General features: G+C 38.2%; 1 protein-coding gene across 1 annotated transcript in view; it reads left to right on the top strand.

Moving 5' to 3' along the window:
* Positions 1 to 23,178, top strand: part of LOC138010344 (DNA topoisomerase I, mitochondrial-like) — a 29,916-nt gene extending 6,738 nt beyond the window's left edge. Inside the window, exons 7-29 of the mRNA XM_068857264.1 lie at positions 2,060 to 2,309; positions 3,379 to 3,480; positions 4,078 to 4,137; positions 4,521 to 4,631; positions 5,682 to 5,728; positions 5,948 to 6,002; positions 6,454 to 6,504; positions 6,965 to 7,009; positions 7,632 to 7,799; positions 9,750 to 9,979; positions 11,028 to 11,091; positions 11,243 to 11,323; positions 11,788 to 11,832; positions 12,560 to 12,630; positions 14,105 to 14,132; positions 15,224 to 15,305; positions 16,313 to 16,413; positions 16,632 to 16,700; positions 17,522 to 17,713; positions 18,750 to 18,800; positions 19,138 to 19,232; positions 21,022 to 21,171; positions 21,650 to 23,178. Of these exons, the coding sequence (XP_068713365.1) occupies positions 2,060 to 2,309; positions 3,379 to 3,480; positions 4,078 to 4,137; positions 4,521 to 4,631; positions 5,682 to 5,728; positions 5,948 to 6,002; positions 6,454 to 6,504; positions 6,965 to 7,009; positions 7,632 to 7,799; positions 9,750 to 9,979; positions 11,028 to 11,091; positions 11,243 to 11,323; positions 11,788 to 11,832; positions 12,560 to 12,630; positions 14,105 to 14,132; positions 15,224 to 15,305; positions 16,313 to 16,413; positions 16,632 to 16,700; positions 17,522 to 17,713; positions 18,750 to 18,800; positions 19,138 to 19,232; positions 21,022 to 21,171; positions 21,650 to 21,752 (2,251 nt within the window). The 3' untranslated portion in view covers positions 21,753 to 23,178. The remainder of the gene's footprint in view (positions 1 to 2,059; positions 2,310 to 3,378; positions 3,481 to 4,077; positions 4,138 to 4,520; positions 4,632 to 5,681; positions 5,729 to 5,947; positions 6,003 to 6,453; positions 6,505 to 6,964; positions 7,010 to 7,631; positions 7,800 to 9,749; positions 9,980 to 11,027; positions 11,092 to 11,242; positions 11,324 to 11,787; positions 11,833 to 12,559; positions 12,631 to 14,104; positions 14,133 to 15,223; positions 15,306 to 16,312; positions 16,414 to 16,631; positions 16,701 to 17,521; positions 17,714 to 18,749; positions 18,801 to 19,137; positions 19,233 to 21,021; positions 21,172 to 21,649) is intronic.
* Positions 23,179 to 24,271: the final 1,093 nt, after the last annotated feature.

The raw sequence follows: 24,271 nt of genomic DNA, 5'->3' as shown, positions 1-24,271 counted from the left end.
TCCATTATCCAACTGGTTGTCTCCTGGCATTTAGAGTTTCCCTTTTTTATTTCTTTTGTATTACTAGATGCATAAACTTTAGCATAAAATTATACCATATTTTATATAGGGTTAAATGCAATTTAACTTAGTTAACAACCAGGAGCAAGTTGCACAGTTTGTCTGGCATTGCTTGGCGTTAGCGTTAGAGTTTATCAGTATTTTGGGGCTGTACCTGCAGCGTTTTTAGCGTGTGCGTGTGTTATTTGCATGTGGGGCTTTTCCGGGATGTCTTCTGGCAGTTCTAGCGGTCAGCGGTTCTTTTGCGTGCGCCTGCGCATGTCCTCGTGGTTTTGCTTGGCTCAGTGTTTGGTGTGTTGGCGCTCGGGTGCTTTCAAGTATTTCCCTGCCCTCCTCTCCCTACTCAGGGGAGTCAGGGCCCCTCCTTTATAGTTTTTCCATTGAACTCACTGTTGAGTGTGACAGGTGCTTGATTTGGGGTCTGGTGTGGTGGGCGGGGCTCGTGGCTGGGTTGCAGGTAGGGCAGGCTTATGGGGTGTTCCACCGACCTGGGTTTGGGTCGTTGGTACCAGTCCCCAGATCCTTGGGCACCCAACCTCTATTTGCGACACAGGCGTTAAATACTCTTTCATAAATGAGCAGGATTGTTTTGTCTGGTTTTAAACCATAATGTGAAGCTGAGTGGCTCTAGATTGAATAAAACATGACCTGCAAGTTCATTGAATGGCTTCAAAAACTTTTCACAAAGTGTGGCCCTCTGGAGTCCGAACAAACAAATTGTTCAAATTGTGAGAGGGGAACATCAGCATGCACACAAGGAAAATAAGCTTAATGCCTTATTAAAGTACACTGTATGGTTTGTATAAAGAATTCTAATACACATGCATGCATGTGATGTTCAATTGTTGACCTAATAGCCTGATTTGCTCATGAATTATTAATGAGTTTTCATTGTGCATGTGCTGACCACCTCCACCTGGACAGGTCATTTAAACTGACCAAATTGCATACTATTAAATTTTTCACTATGCAAGAAACAAATAAAAGCATGACCAGGAGTTTTATCATACCTCTTTTTTATCGCCTGTTTTGTTAATTAATTTGCTTTTCTGTCAGTATGCGGCTCAAAAATAAATCCAGTATTAGTTTTTTGTCAGAATAAAACAACCAGTGTTATCCTGAACTCCTGCTTTTACGGAAAGGGTGTTTTACAACAAGCTGGTCTTTAATTGAATTAATCGCTGGCACCCAGGGTAATTAAATATTCCCAGCCTCTTAAAAATTATTAATTTATTTTACTTAACAGGGCTTGAAATTTGCGAAAAAATCCAGTCGCAATTTTGCGACAAGATACGAAAATGTAGTCGCAATTTCGAAAATTTTAGTCGCAAAATCATCGCGCTGCATTGTGTTGTCAGCGGTGTAGCAAAACAAAATATGAGCCCACAATACTTGTGTTGAAGTAAACCGCTGAAAATGGCGAATGATATTGAAGGAATGGAGTTGTGCACGCAACATCGCAGCGAAATTACGCTACAATTACGCTATCTTCAGATTGAAAGAAAACTCAAGGCGAGAAACAAAATAATTTTGTCATTTCTTCATTTATTTTAGTAAAAAGAGCAGCAAAGTGGCAACTGCTACTAATTCTTTTGTTTCGAAAGAGCGAAGATGAGAACAAGTCGCAAATTTGCGACTTCTCCAGATTTTTTAGTCGCAAAGGGAAAAAATTCAGTCGCAAATGCGACTGTATTGGTCGCAATTTCAAGCCCTGCTTAAGTGTCTCAAACCATGTTGAAACTGGTATCTCTATTTTGCAACTGCAGAGTGGCTGAAAATTGCTCAAAATACTTAGAGGCTCTGTGTTTGTTTTTAATTTAAATAGAAACATCTTGTCAACTCAAGCCCCTTCCATTTTTGGTTAAAAGATACCCAGTGCAAGAGGTTTCCTCTGGCTGGTAAAGAGGGTGTGTGGTATACGCTAAAATGAAATGCTTAAAAAAGAAAGAAATATCAGTTATTTATTTCATCTTTCCCTTGTCTGCTCTGATTTTAACAGACACTCAGCCGTCAAAGTGAAAAGTGAATCGGTTCAATCAGCTCTGAACAGCACCATTGAAGAAAAGACCAAATCCTTAAAGCCAGATAAACATGATAAGGCAAAGAATGGAAAACCAGTGAAGCAAGAAAAGAAAGAGAACAAGAAAGAGGAAGGTACAAAAAAGGAGAAGAAGGAAAAGAAATCAGAGGGAGCAAATATTGCAAAGAAACCAATTATTGATGGTGATGAAGATGATGATATGTCTTTGGTGAGTGTTCTTCTCTGGCCATTAATTAATTTTTAAATTCATTTAATGCTCAGTGCAGATTAATTTGGCAGATTTAAGGTGGCTCTGGTTCTGCTGCACAGATTGTTTTTAAACTTTGCAGAAAGTTTCATCTTGGCCTGCTGATCACTTTCAAGCAATGTTGGTTTTCGAGATATGAGCAACTAAAGACAAAAATAATAAAGTTTGTTTTTATAGGGTTTCCCATTGCCATGGTGACTTGTTACGTCACAATAATGACCACATCTTGTTTAGTAATAATTGATGTTTCATAATGTGGTATCATAACAAGTCATTGCCAATAAATTAGGACATCGTGTTGTAGTGCCAATCCTTTTAATACATGTAAGAAGGTTGCTTGAAAGCATTAAAACTGGTTAGTGAGATTTTTTTTTCCTCTTTGCATGTAATTAGTTTTAATTGTGTTCAATTTCATCTCTTTTTGTTGCATGTTTCCATTTGGATCCTTGATTGAAGACAAGGTGGGTACCATTCACTCTTTGCATGGGTATTTTTGAAGCCCTTTTCAAAGATTATTAACTAAAAAGAAATGCATACATTGCTGTGCAAAGTGAATAATCAAAAGTGTTTGCAACATACATTTGTATTAACAATGAAAAGTCAATACGTTTGTGGAACTGACCAATGTGTGTGCCAACTAATTTTTTCCTGACATGTTTTTCCTTTATCATTCATTTTGACACCTGCTCATAATGTTATGTCAACAAAGATAAACTTCCAATTAACAAGTGTGACAAAAATAGTGTGTTCGTTTATTTTCAGTCGCCTAAATTAGATTGAAACTGTTTTGTCTTGGTGTAATTTTCACCAGTTGTGAAACAGATTGCAAAGTACAAGACTCTTGGCTGTCATGCAGTACAGAGTTTTGTAGTCCACAATGCCATTTCATCGACTTTAATAGGGACTGGAAAGTCAGCACAATCAACGCATTTGAGGCCATGGCAGGATCAAAAGATTTTACACCTTCTAAGGAATGACTTGAAACATCTTTTGACTACATGATAGTTAAATTATTATTGGGAACATTTTTTACATTAGGAAGAACAAGACTCTTAAGACTCCTAAGGACAAGAAGAAAGCGCCATCAGCAAAAAGTGGAACACCTGGCCAAAAGTCGAGTACTTCAGCATCTGTAAGTATTGTAAAATCAAAATGAAAGTGGGAAGTGATCGTAACCCCCCCCCCCCCCCCCAAAAGACAAAAGATGATGAGACGTAACATCGTCTGGCATTAGACAGAGTAAAATCTGTCAAGTCTCACTCCTACATAGGAGCCATTGGGTTTTAAAGGCAATTGTCTGTTATGAACACCTGAAAAATTCATGTAGCTTCAACGGGTTTCGAACTCATGACCTCTGTGATGCCATTGCAATGCGCTCTACCAACTGAGCTACATGTGTGAAGCCACTCAGTTGGAGTGAATTTTCTTGGCTCATGTGTCTCTTTTAAACACCACAAAATTGAGAAGTGATCTTCACACTTAGCTAGACAATTTAAGTAATTTCGTCCATAACCAGCACTTCAAACATAAATTTATTGTATTCAGTTGACCAATCACTCATCAAGTCAGTGACATTCACTCACAAAGACAGAGACAGACAGACAGAGAACTGATCAATTAGTCAATCATTCAGGTTCGTGTTAAACAATTCTATAAATGGAAGTGTGACATAAAAATTGAGAATGATTGAAGATTTTTTTTTGCTTGGTTTTGTTCTGTAATTACACAGCGCAAGAGAAAGAAAAGTGCTGCTGATGAAACTGACAGTGATGAGGATAGCAAACCTCTGGTAGGTGTCATTAAGTTAATATTTTGTATTAGTTTAAAATTTATTTTAATGAATACTGATTATTATTGTTCTGTGTGCGTCTGTTGCAAACAAAAACCATTGGTTCCATTTGTCATAACCAGATTTTTGATGTAACTTGCAGAGAGGACATTCATTTATGCCGAAACAAGTCACTCCTGGGAAAACGCATTTAATATTATTTGTAACTTGGTGGCCAGTCAACAGGCTATGCTGCTTATGCATACATGCACAGCAAGTTACATACAGGCTAAACTGTCCAAATGTGACAATAATACGCATGTACATGTAAGCTCTATAACATACAACACAACAAAAAAGCCAGATTTACATAATACACTTGCTAAAATGAGAGTTGTTTTTAGGCAAAGAGTGCGAAGAAAAGTTCTTCAAAATCGGTGAAAAAAGAAGAGAAAGGTGGCTCATCAAAGAAAAAGTCAAAGAAGGAAGAGAAAGGGGATAAAACAGACAAAGAGGTGAGATCCCTTCTATAATATCTCTCACCATTTAAGAACTGCATTGCTAAAATAATAGAGGTTGGGTGCCTATAGCTGGGATATGTCCAGGGGCTTCCACAGCCAGCCAGCCAGCCACTAGAGCAAGTAACGCTCCCATGGCCAGCATTCCCCGCAACCCAGCCATGGCCCCCCACTCCAGGCATCCAGCCGCCTGTGACACTGATAAACAGTGAAAGAAGGGAGGGGAGGGGAGATGGGAAGCAAAAGCCTAATTGTACAAGCATGGTACAAAGTGGCTGGTGAAATGTCTGATGAATTGCCATGTGATTACACTTGTAATAAGACTGTAACTGAATCAGTGTGCACCTATGCCAAACACCGCTGACTGCCCTAAGATGATCGACTCGCACAGACCACTTCTGCTCTTGTTGTTAACTTTGTTAAACTACATTAAGGTAATTTCCTTGAAAATAACGTACTATCCAGATTTTTTTCAAACTTGGCACAATTCATATTCATACACAGGACCTTAGAAAAATGCAATGAAAAGATGGGGTCACCATACTTGTTTTCGTGCTGTATGCCCTTTATTCTAAGTGTTTTTTTACCGAATTACATGAGAAAATTGTTCTTATGTAGCAAAAGTTAGTGAATATTACTGAAAACTTGAACCTACTTGTTTGTCCTGGCTATAATCTTTAACCCTTTGATACCCAAACCTACCCAAACCGTCTAACGCCAGACAATTTTTCTCGTCAATGGGGAATCCCCAGGAGACAATGGGTTAAGTGAAGTGATTTCAAGAGGTTCCATCTTGCAAGGAAGTTTAAGCAAAATTGGACTGCTACAGTCACCTCCTTGCGCTCAGTGTCGGGCTCCAAATGCAGTTTTGCATCATGTAAATACTACAACTTCTACTATCCAATTTTTGTTCTCCTTAAAATATGTTTTCCGTGTACCCATTATGAGTAAAACCCCACAACACAAGTTATAAGCAGCATTCTCATGGTCATTTCCATGTCTGAGTTATGTGTAACTTAATTTCAAACACTGGTTACTTACATGTAGGAAAAAGGTAAAAAGAAGAAGGAAGAACAGAAAGAAGTCTGGAAATGGTTAGGATTTTAACTTTGCATTTGCTTATGCTTATTTTTTACCTAGAGTATTCTTTGCTTTTGGTAGTGCTGAGTATTTTTACAAATGTTTGCACACCTCATTGAGAATGTCAAAGAAGCTTTTGTGCTGTACACTCTTCAAATATTAAGTGAAGTGATTTAACTTAAGTTTTGTGCCTTTCCATTTGTTTTAAAAATGCTTGTGGGTTTATCATTCAGGTGGGAAGAAGAGCAACTCCCTGAGGGTGTGAAATGGCTGAAAATGGATCACAAGGTACATTTAACTACAGTACTGTATTTGCTTAATCATAGTCTCATTTCTCTGTAACATCTGCACGAGGAAAATCAGATTGATGCAAGATACCTTGAAGGGGGTCTCAAGTATAAGGTAAAGGTACATACATGTAGGTAGTTCCTTCAGCTTCATGTACGAGGCTGGTACCAGTGCAAATAGCCAACTGGTTGCCTCCTGCCAGTTGGGGTTCTTAATAATGTTTCTGTTAAGTTTGAATTGTTTCCTTCACGTTGTTAAAAGTGGGGTGCCTGTAAACTAGCTTGATAGCTATGTGCACTTCCACTATAAACAAAGCACTTACACTTTTTTTTTTTGCAAACCTCTCCTATTTTTAGCAAGTTGTAAACCCTGTTCAAGTCTTTTGATAAATAAACAATATATGTCCTAAAAACTCTGATGAATTGATCACTCCATCCTGTTTTCTTTAAAGGGCCCATATTTTCCACCACCCTATGAAGCACTTCCTGATGATGTCAAGTTTATTATGATGGTGAGACTTTTTCTTTCTCTGCAAATTATAGAACAGATCATGGTGTTCTACATCTATGGTAGTTCAAGGTCACTACATGTAATTCGTACACGTGTAACATGTAAGAGAAGGAAGGAAAGCACTCTGCCTCCCTGTTTTGGCTTGCTTCATATCCATTAAAAACTTTCCTTTATAAGAGGATTGATGCTGAGGCAAGATAACTAAATCCCTGTCACGCAATCCTAATGGCTAAAAATAATTAGAGAGAAGAGCAATAAGATTAATTTTTGTTGTAAAAAAATTCATACCTCATGCCATATTGTAAAGTGTAAGTAGGGATAGATTCCTTTTTACTGTGGTGGTGGTATTAAAATAGGTGGACCACAGACAGTGCTGGAAAGGAATTGTAAATTCAAAATGACTAAATACAGCAGCAGAGCTGCACTTTTAATTACATCTTCTTTGTTATCAACATTTCACAGGTCAACATATAAATCTTAGCGTGGAAGCAGAAGAGGTAAGCACTTGTGGTTAAAGGATTGTTTGCTCATATGTTTATAACTTAATGTAAAAAAATATCCTACATGTACCTTTTATGTACTGTATGTACACTGTACATGTATTTCTTACATGTATGTAAATAATGATGATAATAATAATAATAATAATAATAATAATAATAATAATAATAATAATAATAATAATAGTAATGATGATGATGATGATGATTAATTAAATTGTATATATAGTGCCATAACCCACTAACTGCCCTATGGCACTTTACAATTCTGCAATTAAAGATAAGTAACTAGTAAAACACTGTCTAGAAAATGTGAGTTAACAGAAAAAATATTAGTATATGTCCTTACATTTCTTTCAAAAATAGTAAGGGAACTACTATGCCTAATTTCAATGGGAAGTTGCATTCCAAAGTTGTGGAGCAACAATATAAAATGCTCTATCCCCCTACACTGTATTTGATTAGACCCACATGTACTGTACGAACCACAAGTAAAGATTAGTATTTCTTGTATTTCTTTGCATTCCGAAATCCTGTAATAGTTAAAGAAGTGTATGCAAATCTAAAAATAAATTTAAGACCTTTTCACCGGAGCACATTTTTCTTCCCTTATTCTTAGGTGGCATCATTTTATGCAAAGATGCTTGATCATGATTATACCAGCAAACCTATTTTTAACAAGAACTTCTTTGAAGACTGGCGGAAAGAGATGACTACTGAAGAAAGAAAAGTTATCAAGGATCTCAAAAAATGTGACTTTAAAGAAATGCATGAATACTTTGTAAAGGTAAGTGGGTCAACTCTGTATATTCCACAGAAATACAACTGTATAGAATATCTGAATCATTTAAAATGTCATGCAATCTTTCCCTGCACATTTGTGGAGTACCATGTGAGTGAGGACTTGTTCAGACCTTGTTAAGGTACAAAGCAAAGGACATGTAATTCTGTGCACGTACAAGTAATTAACATGTTTTCATCCTACTGCCTACATCTACATCTGTTTTATTGACTGATAAAACAGAAAAGTGCATCACATCAGTTTAATATAAATAAATAAATAAATAAATAAATAAATAAATAAATGCTATAACATCCTCATACAGGATAAACAATTCCATCATACAATGTAAAATTAAAAATTTTAGAACCACTCTTCTTGTTCAAAAAGAAGGTCGCACACATCAGACTCAAATTGATTGTTCTTTATATCCACCATATTACGGGGGAGTCATCATATTTAAGTTTAGGTCTTACTACGTGTAGGCTACAGTAAAGTTTAGATTTACATCCTACAGAAGTATGCCCCTTTATATTAGATGGTGCCACAAAATGTGCATGAATACATGTAGTTATTCTGTGCGACATGAAATACAGTAATATGGATACTTTTCCATAGCAATTTATTTGTCGTCCTGCATTTCCACTGCAAGTTACATTGTGTCTTGAAAGCGGGGATTTGAGTTGTCATAACAATGTCCTGTAATAATAATAATGTTTGTTATCGCAGTGTTATGTTGAACGGTCATTGTGACATCTTTACTCCCATTCAACACAAATAGATTATTTTGTCTTGCCAAAATTGTCACTGGTACACCAGTAGCCACTTGCACCTGCTTTGCAGCCCTATTTTTATGCTTCCACGCAATTAATAGACAAAGCAAAATCTATAAGTTTCCCTTACAGGAGGGGGAAGGTTGAACTTTTTCATGAAGCTGAATCCCCATGATGTTTCTCTCATGTGAGGTTCTACCAGGGGAGAGTCCCACAGTCGCTTGTCATCATCAAGATGTGCTGTGTTGTCATTTTGCTTGTCTTAAGGACGTTCGCACCCATTGCTACTGCGCATTTTTTCGCGCATGTCACGCATACATCATGCATCGCAGACCACAAAGGTAAACACGATGCTGAAGGTGCAAACATTTTCCACAAGAATGGAATGTGAAAGCGTGTGGCACCATGGGATAGCTGTGGACCCAGGTCTTCTCAGAAGTGTCACACAATGACGTGACAGTGCGAATAGACAATCGCTTTGAGAACTTCGCAGCGATTTTACTCTCTTGAATACTCGGTGGCCCCCATTTTTCTTTCCGTAGATCACTTCCTTTCCTGATTTTGTCCATTTTAACAATAAAACAAAAGAAATCTGTACGTGAGAAGTTACAAATATTTCGCCTTTTATGCTCTCGTGCGACCAAAGTTTTCTTTATTAGACTAATATGTACGGTTTTTCAAGGTCTATTTCACCACAGAAAACGGCATCAGCTGCAAAAGTTTATTTAGTTATATTAGTTATCGGGGGTATGTTGAATTGAGTACGTTTACCTGATCTAACTTTCACTAATGTAGCTTTTTTGTTGCTGACAGTTGTAAACTAAGATTGGATCAAAGTAACGCAAGCTTCTAAAACTGCACCTCGTGATCTTAAAAACGAGCACAGTGACCCCCCATTTTTTTTTGCCTTTTTGGCAAAAGTAGATCATCACCTTTCTGTGTGGCAAGTTAGAAAAAAATCTGTAATTGGGAACATTTTGGTTGCGAACGTCCTTAAGTTATCACAGCCATCATAAATTTTACAGCTGCTGTCTTGTTGTTGGTTTTCATTTCACTTCGATGTGTTGCTGTTTGGAAGCTTTCACCTGTTGAGATTTACCCCTAGTAGGGCCTCCTATAGTTTACATTTATAGTGTATGAATACATACATGTATTGCTTGGAATGGTCTTGTCTTCCTTACAGAAAGCTGAGGAGAGAAGAAATTGGACCAAGGAGCAGAAGCAGGAGTTGAAACAAGAAAATGAAAAAATTCTTGAAGAATATGGCTTCTGTCTGATGGATGGCCACAAGCAGAGAGTTGGAAATTTCAAAATTGAACCTCCTGGTTTATTTCGAGGTCGTGGCGATCATCCCAAGATGGGAAAACTAAAAAAGCGCATTAGACCCGAGGATATCATCATCAACATTGGCAAGTATGTGGGATTTACGTTGCCTGCATTTGCTACATTATTCTTTTAGCATCCGTGACGATATGGAGGAAGTGGTGATGATGATGATGATGATGTTAATACTAATTATTATTATTAACGAATGATGTCTCAGTGTCCTTGTGACACCATTATCAAGCTTAAAGAAATTATATATTTTGCTTACATGTATATTCATTGCAATTTAATTGTAAACATCCCTAAAACTAACAATTTACAGTAATAGCAAAAAAAACTGCTAATTTACAACAAGAAAGCCAGAACCCCAACCAAGGTAAACTATTGAAAGAAAAATAAAAGGAACAGAGACAATATATTTGTAAACATATAAGCTATAATGCAGTCCTAGTCAAGAGTAAAAAAAGTCTACATGTAATTCTGTTTAAAGGAGAATAATAATTAATATGCTGCCCATACAAATGTAAGTTATGAGTTCCAGCTGTTTGTGTGGTGGGTGTAAACTGCAGGTTGTGGGTTAGGGTTGCAGGTCATTGTTTCACCAAAGCTGAAACAACCCAAAACCTTTAGTAATGCTAACATTAACCCAAACACTATGCTTTAGATAATGGTTTAAGCCTAATATTAGCATTTTTCTAAAGGTTTGGGTTGTTTCAGTTATGGTTGCAACCTAACATGCAACCTTGACTTCACATCTCTGTGGCTGTTTGTGATCATACTGAAGAAAATAAATTATTACAAAACTCTACTGCTGTCATGTCACATAATTTATATACAGCTCTACATGTACATGTAATAGCGTCCTTCTGCCAACTTATGTAATAAATTTAATTAACTGTCAGAAAATACAGCATTGTTTTCTTCAGAAAATTGTTAGTGCATAAAATGCTGCTAATAAGGAGACTGTCACCTTCAATTTTAGCCAAACTATTTCAGTGACATTCTAGATTACTAATCTATCTTGTAAATCTTAAATAAAAATGGAATCATTTCAACAGGGATTTCATTTGGAACCACAACAGGCATCTAAGATAACTGTCATGTGGCTAAATTCAAGTCGGATTATTTCTTGTAGGGAAGCTACAGTTCCTGAACCTCCTGAAGGTCACAAATGGCAGAAGGTTATTAATGATAATAAGGTATGGAACAATGAAATGTCTTATAAAAAAAGAAAGCATAAATTGCATTGTTTATGATAATTATAATGATAATAATAATTGTGATGAATAGTACTTATTAATTACTTATTATTGAGCTAATTATTATAATTTTTTTTTTTTTTAACTTTAGGTGTCATGGTTAGCTTGCTGGGTGGAAAATATTCAAGGAAGTTACAAGTATGTCATGTTGAATCCAACATCAAGGTTGAAGGTAAGATAACAAGATATGCTTGTAAAATGAAGTATGATATTTTTCAAAGGTACTTACGGAAGGTCTGTGTAACTGGTCATGTTATTCATGTAAGCCAGTGCAACCTGTTCAAGTCATTAGATCAACTGACTCCCTCATTAGACTGCTTCTGACAAGGAAAATGGGTGGACACACAACTGGAAAAAGAACAAAAATAGGTGAATCTGTTATAAAGGCAGATGAGCTCTCAATGAACCAATGTCCATCCACCAATCAGGTGAGAAGTCACTTTGTCACTCACTGTGTCCCCAACTATTGGTCAGACGTCCAGATGTGAAGTACCCAGCACCAAACACCTGTTTGCTTACTGGAAGCGGAGTAAAATAATATTATTATCCAGACAAAAATTATTATGATTCCAGAAACTGTTCAGGTGACTGTGCAATCACCAAGCAGTGATAATGATGATGATTACCTTTTTCCAGGGTGAAAAGGACTGGCAGAAGTATGAAACAGCTAGGAAACTGAAGGTATTGTTTTTTTTGTTTGTACAGTGACATTAATTATCTCACTTTTATCAATGTGACAACGTGATTGTATGCAAGGGCACAGACTAAAAGTAGAAAGTTATTCCATCCATAAATTATGGGTTGTGAATTAGATTTCATAAGGTGGATAATAAATATTAGTATCACCCAACTAGTGGACTATGTGTATAATTATGCTAGATTTTTAGTAGTGTTTTAAGTAATACCATTTACAAAAGGTTAACCTCTCCATTTTAAACATTGACCTTTTTAAAATTTTAAGGCCCTATCCTCTCCTCCATAACTCAGCAATTACTCCAGGACCCCCCGATAAATAATGAACGGTCCCTAATGTGATCAGTTGCAAAACCTCACTTGTTAATTTTGCGATAAAAGGATGCAGCCTCAAGGACTGCCTTACAAATGATAAGTATTGACTGAAGTCTTTGCTTGTATGGTGCTGGCGTTGTTCGGGTAGCAGGGACTTCACCTCCCACCAATGTGGCCTGGGTTCGATTCTGGACTTGTTGCCATGTGTGGGTTATATTTGTTTTTGGTTCTTTCTTCTGCTCCAAGAGGTTTTTCTTCGGGTTCTCCAGTTTTCCCCTCTCCTCAAAAACCAACATTTCTAAATTCCAATTCATTTGGATGCGGGACCTCCCTGAAAACCACTTAGTCTTTTGCGTGAGTGGAGCTTCCTGGGTAAATATCATTATATTTGTATTGTTAGGATTGCGTCCATAAAATTAGAGAACAGTATCAAGAGGATTGGAAAGCAAAGGAGATGAGACTGCGACAGAGGTAAGTTCAATGGACAAAGTACTGTTAGCAATGAGATTACCCAGCAGTGAGCTGGTTCTACCTAATACATGTATCTGCACGACCTCGCACAGCGAGTACGTATCATCATCTGACGCTTGGCGAAAACCCCGTATGTCAAACAGGCATCCGCGATCACCGCTGACCGGCATTGGCTCGATTTTAACTTAGTCTAAATTGCATTTACCCACATTTAATTTTAGTGATGGGGTTTTTAATGGCAATCCATGGGAATTAGTAATTTTTAATCAACCATAATATTCAGTGTTCTCCCCAGGTATTTCAGGCCAGGCGGGCCGCCTGGCTTGATTCGTTGAAAAATCGTTGCCGCCTGGCTTAAAACAAGTGACCTTACGTAGTTTATAATCTAAAACTGGGATCCTGTCCATAATTAAAAAAAGAAAAACACTCAATAAAGATACTGAAGCATTGTCTAGTGTTTTCTCATTGTGTTTTCTCGCAATTGATAAGGTTTCAGCTCATTTACCCTTCCATGAAAGGTGATGAAACTTGTCATCCGCTCGTTTCGTTGAACGGCAGCCGTCTTTCAGTTTGCCGTAAATTCAAGGGCACTTTACGGATATTACATGGAATACTAAACTCAATTCCCACGTGCGTGGAAGGTTGTCAAAAAATGGCGCTTCGACAAACTCGGGATCCTCTGAACAGAAACGAAAAGCTAGTCAAAGTAAATTAAGTTCTTTTTTCACCCTGGAAAAGAGATATAAGAGTGTAAGTAATTTGGATGAAGAAGTCCAGCCTCGGGAAACAACACAAGGTCCGTCAACATCCACAGATTCCAAACACCGAAAATCAGGGTTTGATCCAACGTGGCTGAAGGACTTCCCTTGGCTTCTTAAGACTAACGAAGATGATAATACTAAATAGTGGTAGTGGTATGTTGTGCAAGTTGTGCAGAAAACACAATCAAAGGGCCCAAAGAGTAAGGCAAGGATGTGCTGTTTGGGTCGATGTTCCATGTTTTTAAGTTTTATGTTTTCCTAGACAGCATGACAATTCGCTTTTGCTATTTTTGTAAGTCTTAATTTTGTATGGTAGATTAAGCTTCCGACAGAATGCCCCCTGACCTTCCCAAAATCCTGGGGAGAACACTGATATTATGTGAGGAAATTACAAACTTGTAAGGTGTAATTAGGAGACACTAATGATGTAGGATAGCTAATGTAATGTATCCAAATTGTACAAAAGTTTTCATTCTGTATTGGGACTACCGTATTTATTAAACAAGGAAATACATGTGACTGGATTACTACAATTTTGGTTGTTACTCTATTGAAATATCAATAATTATATGTTAAAAGTTAGTTTTAGTTTTGAAACTGATACGTGAGTTACGCCGAATAAAAAAAAAAAAGAATGTTCGCAGTTTTTATATGTCTTTTTTTTTTCCTGTGTATGTGAATTGAAGAAAATTGTTTTCGTTGTCTTTTTGCAGAGGTGTAGCGCTTTACTTTATTGACAAGGTAAAAAATAATGAAGCTTTTCTTTTTTTTTTTGTTCCTCCCATTTCATAAAGCCATTTTTTTTCATTTAGCAGTATACGTAAATCATCGAATTATGTGTGTTTGGTGGACAGACAAGATAATATTCGCTAGCTGCAAAGTGATATTGCCTTTAAGGGTTTTGTGTTTTGCGTCGTTGTTCCTTGCGGTGGTCAAGGAATTTTGTTTCCGACTTGTGTCGTGGATTGTGGCGAGAAACAGTTTAAGTTTACAAATTACTTGCTTCAGCCCTCTTTCCTTTGTAAAAACCATTGTAGACTTGCCACAAGTCGACCGCGAAAGAGCGCGTGCGACCACCTTATTATCTACTAGCGGAAACGGGCTTTGAGAAAGTCTAAATCCATTGCTGTGAACCTTAATGAAAGCTTGACCAGTTGCATAAGGTGGTTTTTAATCAAGTAATTACTGGGAGGTATGACATTCTACGAAAAAATTCGGTTTAAAATTTCAGAAATTCCATGTGTTCTGTGGAACGGTACAAACCAAACCTAGACCACCGCTCCCTAAGCGTAAAGTCTTGTGCGGGAGATTTTCGTGAAGTTACTGGAGCCAATTTTGTTGGAATGAAAAAGCAAATTTCCGTCCCGTAATTCACCTTACGCAATGTGGAATTCACCTGTCGGACCGATATCTAACGCAAATGAAATATATGCAACAGGTCGCAAGTCGCAGTTCATTTCCTTTCAGCTCTATTTGTGGCTCAAGATTTGGAGACAATCACTATTCTTAGTAATGCGAAACCAAACGAGGCTTTGTTAACTTGGCCGCGCGCAGACACCAGGGCCCAGTTCCTCAAAAGCCGATTAACGCTAATCTAAGATGAAAAATTAACCAAGCAGTTTATTTCTCTACTCCCAAATGCTGTTCAACGCAGATTTTCGGCAGAACTTTACACGAGAAGACGCCAATCTTGAAAAACAAAAATAAGCAAAAGAAACTTTCACCAAAAAGTTGAAAACGTGAAACAAAAGTTTACGCTAATCCTGGATTAAGTTAAGCGGCTTTCGAGGAACCGGGCCCAGCTTTGTTTCAAAGTCATTTTTATTTTGTAGCTTGCTCTTCGAGCTGGGCATGAAAAAGATGAAGAAACCGCTGACACTGTGGGCTGTTGTTCATTGAGAGTAGAGCACATTAGTAAGTGACCGCAGCATAAATTAATTATCCATTGATCCATTTCACCTTCAGTTCAAACGCAACGATGTAAACATACGATATGAATGCGCTCGGAAGGGCGTGGCCTGAAGTAATGACGACAGACATCCACAAGATAGTCATCTTAAATAAATATGCGCTCGACTGTACTCACCTCGTAATAATTCCAACACTTGCAACGTGTTAATACAAATTAGTTCCCCATATTTGCATGCAATTTGTGTAAATGGCCTTGACGTTAGCAAATGTGTCCACACCAGTTTTCCTAGACGACCTAATCCTCTGTGGCAATTAAAATGCAGGGGATTTCAGTACTGAGGGACCTTAAGCAACGTTGACTTTTAGAGCACCAAAAAGCATTAGTGATAAAGAGCTAATGCAAGAGATCTGCAAGCTTTGTGGTCCATTTTTTCATTTTTACTGACCTCTCCAAAACAATACCGTGCAATGGCTAAATTTAAAGTTTGGTAGAGAACACAAAAACACCACAGCAATTATCAGTTTTTTTCTCGACTTAGCGCCGTTTATGGCATTTAAATTCTGGGTTGACGTCCGTGTACAAGCCTCCAGCTTTTTTACGACTCCTCACCGCTCCCTTTTTTCTCCACTTTCGCCATTTTGTTTCTATTTTTTACATAACTTAATTCTTTATTGTATTTCGCATTTTTAATACAATTACTGTTATTCGTGGAAAACTAATCTATGTAGTAAGGTTATATGTATAGTGGTAAATAAGTTATTAAAAATACAGCCTTCACTCATTTTACATGGAAAATGAAACTCAGTTTCGGAAAGTCATGACAATAATGCAAATTTTTATGGGATTTTTCCGGTGACGGTTTCGTTCTCGTCAGCGATGGCTATTATCCAATTATCCTATCATGAAGTACTTTTGTTTTAAGTACGGAGTCGTTATTTTATTTTTTTTTCCGTGAACTGGTTTTCGTGCATAGATAGTGTTTAAACGGATGACTTTTTCTCTTCATCAGAATTGCACAGTGAATGGGAGGACAAGGAGAATGTAGTAGAGTTTGATTTCCTGGGTAAAGATTCCGTTCGTTATTTGAACTTCGTACCGGTTGAAAAAAAGGTAAGGGAAACGAAGACGCTTTCCTTGCAACAAAATATCGGATGAGTTTGTTGTGAACGCGAGACAGTTGGGATGAACAACTCTTTGGTCAAAGAGATGAAGTAACCTTTCATGGTTTTGACAAGCAGCAGCACGGCAAACCCACAGCCTTAGCTCTCTGCTATATATATCAACCACAAACTCGACATTAGTTAACGAGCCCCCTCTAATTTTTGCAGGTATTCAAGAATCTAGGCATATTTATGAAGGGAAAGCAAGGCCCAGATGATTTATTCGACCGGTTATCTGTAAGTACATTACTCAACTATATATATAACGGCCGCAGTTTTAACTAACTGAATGCGAGATTTTTAAGTAACAGCTATGTATAGCTCGCAGTTTGAAGTATAACTTAAGGCGTCTTCCACTGTTCTTTCATCTGGTTCAGTATCCTACAACTGTAAACGGTCTTTGGTCTCCTCATTTCTATTGCGTTTTAAGGACGGTGCCTACTAATTGAAATGAATTTTTTGCCCCGGTTTATGATTGTGCAGGAATTGTAGATCTCAACAAGTGTTATTGAAATCCAAAAGGAAAATTGGGGGTAATCATGCATTTTTCAAAGGTAATTGATGAATAATCTTTGTAAAAAGCTTTATAATGCAAAGCAATGTATGGCAGTCTTTCTCAAATTGAAGCTTAATTATCTCTCAAAAATGCATGGTTACCCCCAATTTTCTTTTTGGATACCAAGAGTACTTACTAAGATATACTTTCTCCGGATAGTTTAAAACTGCGCAAAAATATCGCTGTATCAGTAAGCATCACCGATAGGAAATCCGAGTATCTCTAGATGCGTAGGTCTATTAGTGCTTCAGCGCTAGAACGACCAGACACTGAAATAAAGTTCCTTTCCTTTCCTTTCCTTCCATGGACTTTGGTCTCTCCTGCGCAGGAGAGTGGTGGTTGCGAACGGTTGAAAAAACTGATCCCTCAGTCATAGCGCACATGGTCTGAGGTTGTTTATCTCAGTGCTGACCAAAGAATCGTGGCGTCTGGTTCAGTTATTCTGATTCACATTTTTGCCGACCAGTTGTACTTAAATGCATTGTGATTTTACTTCGTCTAGACCACATCACTGAACAAATACTTGTCGGAGCTGATGGAAGGTCTTACCGCCAAAGTTTTCAGAACGTACAACGCCTCCATGACACTGCAAGATCAACTGGCAAAACTCACCGAGGGCGATGATAATGTCAATGCCAAAGTGTTGTCCTACAATCGAGCGAACCGAGCGGTGGCTATTCTCTGTAACCATCAGGTGCGGTTCACTATCGTAAAGCCCTGAACTCTCAACATGCTGGCACAATATCATCCAAAAATGTCGTGCGCAACGTGTTCAAATCGTTTGCATGTCATGTTGGCCAGTTTTGCATGATGATGATGATACTTGCTGTCTGAGATTTGAAATCAGTTTATTTCTGCAACCGTACGTTGGCCAACACTTCTTTTGATCTCGTGATCGGTGAAGCGCGCTGGAACATTTTTCGTTTGCTTGCATTAGTCCCGCAATATTGTTATACGCTTGCGCAGTCAGTGCGCTTGCGCACTGACTGCCTGGAATCCAAAGGTTCGTAAAGGTGCAGGCACTGGGTTGATACCGCTCCCAGATTATATTACAATTTTACTTGTCAAAAAACATTGCTGTCATATCCGCAGTGCTAAGATGTGGGTTTCGTATTTCTCCCATCACATTATTATTGGCTGCGATTGTTGGCAGAACACTGTTGGTCAACCCCCCAACAATGTTGGATTAATAATGCTGCCCAACCTGTTACGTTCATTTACGCGGACTGAAAAAATTATTCCGGCGGTCTGCACTTCTCCTTTTCGAAAAATTACCTAAACGTCGCACAATTTGCGGGAAAAGCCTGGAATTAAGAAAATGGACGCGATGTTTAGACCTATATCAAGGATTGCAAAACCAAAACTTAAAAAACTGAACGTGTTGGCTGTGAAATCTGAAATAGAAATGCGAGTGCAATTAACTAAACCCTTTGACTCCCAGGAGTGATCGCTTCATAAATGCTCTTCAAAATTTCAATGAAATATCAGTCAAATAGGTATTGAGAATGAAGAATATCATCAGCTTAAGAGGTGTGTTCTTGAAATAACACCAAATTTTCATGGCTACCCCAGAAATAAATCTATGGTCCTCGTTAGGAGAATGAACGTTTCCATCGTAGGAATGAAAGGGTTAAAACCGCAATGAAAGCAAACGACGTACGTCTACTGTTGATTGCTTTCTTCTTCGTTAAACCTCTAAACTGGTTCATATTCATTCTTTCTCTTTCCAGCGTTCAGTGCCGAAGTCTTTTGACCAATCGATGACAAATCTTCAAAACAAGGTGAGTGATAATTGAAGCTCCTTGAAAGATGGAAAATACGTTGTCAGGGATATTACATATCCCATTTAATGTTCCATGTCAATTTATTGTAGAATATTCAGGCCCGTCCGAAGCGCGTGGGACTCTCTACGAAGTGTTTATATTTGAGATGAAATTGTACGTCTCTTGTCTATTCAGAATCTATTAACATTGTTGAATCATGATAAGGTTTATAAACATTTGCGTTACATGTATTTGCATCAAGAACTGGACGCCGATATGTTTCTTGCGTGTTTCAGAGAAAATACTCATTATACGGCAAGAACTGTGCTTTTAATGCATTTATGGCCTGTTGTAGATCGGAGAGAAGAAGAAAGCAATAAAGGAAGCCAAGAAAGAAGTCAAGGCGCTTAAAACTCAAGTAAAAGAGAGCAAGGACGAAAAAACAAGAAAGTAAGTTATTATAGAAAGACGCGGCGCAGAGAAACTATTTGTTTATTCTAAGCATTTTCTACTTATTTTTAGCAATAAGGTAAGCATGAGGGTAAATGGAACTGTTTATTTTTACTTGAGGTTCGAAATCTAGTTCTTTCTCAGACGGGAGTGATGAAAAGCAAGGAGACACTTAATGGCGCTTATTGAAATCAGTGTGCATCTATGACTTTCATTTTAGAACATATCTTCAAAGTGTTACTATGATCAAAAAATCACTTCCTTTTTTTTTCTTCAGAAATTGCAGGTATTTTTGCTAAACACCTGACTGGCAAAATTGAGAGATCTGCTTTTTATCCAAAGGCTGTTTACTTTGAGTGTACGTTTTGGATTTCATGGTCCGCCATTACTCACGTTCAAAACTGATCTTTTGGACCTCAGAGGGTTGGATCTAGGAAAAAGTGACGTCATTTACTCATTAGCTTAAAATTTCAGCGTTTAAATGCACCTTATTATATATGCAAAACACGAATTCAAAAGTCTGAAAGTCCGAAACTCCTGTGCTGCATATTAATTCAGTTGCGTATACACGCATTGCATTCTTAAACTAGTGAGTCTTTGACTGCAGCTTTCATTGAACTTGTGGATCAAACTAAAACAACTAATAGAGTGCCTTGTTTGTTTACCGAAACAATAGAACGGCGGCCATGTTAGTGTACCCAACTAATTCTCTTGGAATTGAGCTCTATTACCATGCAAACGTTTTCCTTTGTTTCGGTGGAAAGCGAAGGTTACTGGTCACGTGAGTGAAAACACTCTGTAGAACTAGATGATTTGGTTGTATAATCTGATCGAAATCACGACACCATTGCTGGGTAAGGCCCATCAACCCGTTCTGCCTCAGTGATTGGCTACGGCGAAGGTTGTCCCAGGTTACCCACCATGCCCCGTGCTGAAAAATGAGGTGTGATAGCCAGGTAAAGAAAAACAACAACCAAAATGGCGGCTAAGAAAGAAAGAGCTTTAGTTCTACTTTACATATGAATGAAAACTAATTTTCATAATAAAAACTTCGCACTTAGACTCGCTTTGAAGAGGAGGCAGACATGAACTCGGAAATGGCCTATTGCCAGCTTAAACCAACTAATATTGAATTTGGAGCCTGCCATAAAGGAGGCTGGCTCTGTTGCTGCAGCAGAGGACATTTTGACCCATTGAGAAGCCACCGATGATAGCTAGCGAGTCTGATATCAATCTGAACTGACATGTTCATTTCTTAATTTCCGCCGTTTGTACCCAGTTAAGAACTGAATACCAAGTCAAATCAGAAGCTCTTTGTGACCAATTAGCAGCTGTTTTCGCTGTATTTTCAGCTCTGTACAGGCTGCCTGAACTAAAAGTCTGAAAGCCCGAAACTCCCGTGCTGCATTTTAAGTCAGCCGCGTACACACGCGTTGCATTCTTAAACTAGTGATCTTTGACGTCATTTCTCCTCGATCCAGCTCTCTTAGATTCTAAAGTTAGCAATGGCGGACTCTTAAATAGGAAAAGTCCACTTAAAACAAAGAGGCGTTCTTTTGAAATCAAGGCTTAAAACTTGGGTCACCTAATGTTTAGTTAACATAGTTTTGAAATCCAAAGAAATAGAAGGATTGATTTTTTTATTGTACTCTGTAGCACTTAAACTGTATCGGTTTTTGTCCTATTTTTATGTTGGGTTCATAGGGTTCCTCGGGAAATATGCGTGACGCTTAATAACCCGAAAGTGCCCGTATTTACAAAGTGTTTTAACTATTTTATTTGCTTATAGACAACTTGAGAAGAAAAAGGCGCAAGCGCAAAGACTGGAAGACCAACTTTTTAAGCTGGAGGTAACGGCCACAGACAAAGAAGAAAATAAAGAGATTGCACTCGGCACCTCCAAGTTAAATTATTTGGATCCACGAATCACAGTGGCTTGGTAAGCGATCTTCTAATCTTGCTACATAGCTTGGAGTTGAAAATTCATAGAACGTAATTACGGTTTCAGATAACCGAGGGAGCATTTTGAGGAGAAAGAGGTGAATAATCGACTGTGCCGTCGTCTTAGATGGTGAAAGTTACAAACGGATGGGACGAACAAAAAGTTTGTTCCAGAGTTTCGTCTCCATCAGATGCGCAGTGGGGAGAGCGCTAGCCTCTCACCATTCTAGCCCGAGTTTGACTCCCAGACTCTGCGTTATGTGTGGGTTGAATTTGTGGGCTCTCTCTGCTCTGCTCCGACAGATTGTTCTCCGGGTCCTCCGGTTTTCCCCTCTCCTCAAAAATCAATGTTTGATTTGATTTTAGTTAAATTGATTTGATTTCGATCTACCGTGTCCCCGAGCAGTTCCCCAGCACCAGAAGACTCGACACTTAAATAGAGTTAATTACCATAATTTTCATTTTTTTTTTTTAAGGTGCAAGAAGCACGAGGTGCCTTTAGAAAAGGTCTACAACAAGACACAGAGGGAGAAGTTTGCATGGGCTATCGACATGGCGGAAAAGGACTTTGAATTTTGATCTCGGCTTAGTCTGTTTAATTAACTTAAACGATTAATTTTAGTAACGCTAGGCTTTCATCTACCTACTGTTCAATTTAATTTAAATTACGGTCTTTATTATTTCTACAATGAATTTAATCACTAGACGATTCGAGGTTTTATTTACCAAGAGTGGGCTGGAGAAAACAAAATGGGAAACACAAAATGGGACGGGAAACCTTTAAGGCTGGAACTTCGTTTAAAATGTTCCATTTGTACATTGTCATGAACATAATTGATTAATTATTTATTGCGAAATCGCATCTGTTTTTACGGTAGAAAGCTGGTTGGAAAAAGTCAACTTTATTTTACTTTCCTTAGCTTTAAGCCCTTGATTTCTAGAATGAGTTGCCTTTGATTTTAAAACAATCTGTCTACTCCTGCGTTTTCAAAGATTATTTAGCTTTGAATAGTTTTTTTTATAGAAACTGTATTGTAAGCCCTGTGAGTGGCTGGCGATTGACCATTTTACAGTTGAGTGCCTGTCGTTTGGCCAATGAATGGGAGGACGCCTTGAGGTGACCTCAGTGAACATACACACAGCAATTGGATGAAAATCTTGCTGCCGTAGACTTGCAAAGAAAAAACCAAACGTGCTTTCCGCGACTTTTTACCTCGAGGTCGCAATGGTCTCTAACATTTTACGAATTCGGCACAACTTTACCTCTACAGAAAACAGCATCCAGTTGCTGCCACAAGAAGCACTTGTTTAGCGAGCTTCAAGACCTCGCTGCTTTTATTTGGTCAGTTGTGCTTTTCTTTAACTTTCTCATGCCATCAAATAGACCATATTCGTATTCTCAGTATTGGACTGGAACTAGCTTGCAGTGGAGGCTAATGCGGGGGAATATATTAAGAAGTATTTGCATTTGAAAAGGTTCCCCCTCATTAGCCTCCATTGCAAGCTAGTTCCAGTCCAATACTGAGAATACGAACATGGTCTATTTTGTATGAACGTAATAAAAACGGCGAGGTCTTGATGAAAACGAGGTCTACTGGGGGCTTCTTTTATTGAAATACATCAATACTGACTTAGCCCATAGGGATTTTTTTCAAACTCTATTGGGGCAAGTAAAACAAATTCGTCCGAATGGATTAAATTCCCACCTTACGTTCTTGCTCTGGTCAGTGCAAAATTGGTTGTCTTGTGGATGAGGTGCTTCTTTGGAGTAGAAAGGTTAACCTCAAGTATAGACCTCAACTCTCTTGAAACAAAAATGTGCGCTTATCTGTTTACTTGTTGTCCAACTTTAGTTTTAGAAAGGAGAAATTTTTATGTAGATGCCATTTTTTGTCATTCTAAATAGAAGTTTTAATAAATCTCAATTCTTAGCCATTTTGAAGTAGCGCATTGTAGAGCATACACGAAAGCTGCTCAATAAAGAACTGTTGGGCCTAACTGGCCAGACTTAGCAAACTTCCTTGCCCTTATATGCTGTTTCACACGACGCAAGCGAACGCAAGTATAAACCCAAGCACAAGGAAAAGGAAAAAAAATAATCCTTGTGTTTGTGCTTGCGTTGACCCCGTTTTCACGGTGAAATAAGCTCTATTATGTTTTCGCTTGTGCTTCCGTAGCTAGTGAAAAGGATCAGTCAACGCCTTTTACCCTCTTCATCCATTATGTGCAGACTGATGAAGAACTTGCCGTGTTGTATTTTAAAGATCACATCCTTCGAAAGGCACAAATGAAAATATCCTGAAAACGCCTTGTGGACACAATTTTTCATCTTTTCCTTTTCTGAAAATTACGCGCATTCTAAGATTCCGATATGAAGCTCAATAAGATCGCATAAGGGGTTTTCAGCATCTGTAAGTGTTGGAAAGAATTCTTATTTCATTTGCTCAGTAGGTTCACCGCGGTGTGAATCATGGGAAGAAGTCAACGTGGCTTCCCCAGTACATTTTCTTTGAAAACCTTGTCCACTGATCAACATCAAGATGGCTTTTACTTTTTGATTGCTAATCATGAACAAGAAGATTAAACCGATCTTAACAACTTGGTAAGGGAAGCCGATGTCGTTAAACACGTTTGAGACCATTATTAAGTTTGAACAGAAACCCATAAGGGTTGAAACGTGTAACGCGCGTTCACAGCTTCCGAATATTCAGTGCGAACTGATTGGTTGAATGTTTGAGTGCTAAGTACCATATTTGGAAACCCCTCGCTCTTGTTGTTCCAAATATGGTACTTAGCAAATTGAATATTCAGAAGCTTGTTTCCCAGCACACAAGGGGCCGTTACACGTTTCAACCCTTATGGGTTTCTGGTTTGAAGCCACCAGCTGCGTAGGCCAGGCTGTGCAACTCGAACTTGACTAGTTCATACTTCCTCCTGCAGCCTTTCATTGAACTTGTGGATCGAACCAAGACAACTAATAGAACTAGAGAATTTGGTTGTATTATGTGATCCAAATCAACCAATCACAACACCAACGCAGGGAAGTCTCACCTACAACCCATTCCGCTTCATGTTCCGCTTCAGTGATAGATTATCCC

This window comes from Montipora foliosa, chromosome 1 (genome assembly GCF_036669935.1).
Source record: "Montipora foliosa isolate CH-2021 chromosome 1, ASM3666993v2, whole genome shotgun sequence".
NCBI classification, from domain to species: domain Eukaryota; kingdom Metazoa; phylum Cnidaria; class Anthozoa; order Scleractinia; family Acroporidae; genus Montipora; species Montipora foliosa.
This window is presented reverse-complemented; position numbering and strand designations above follow the sequence as displayed.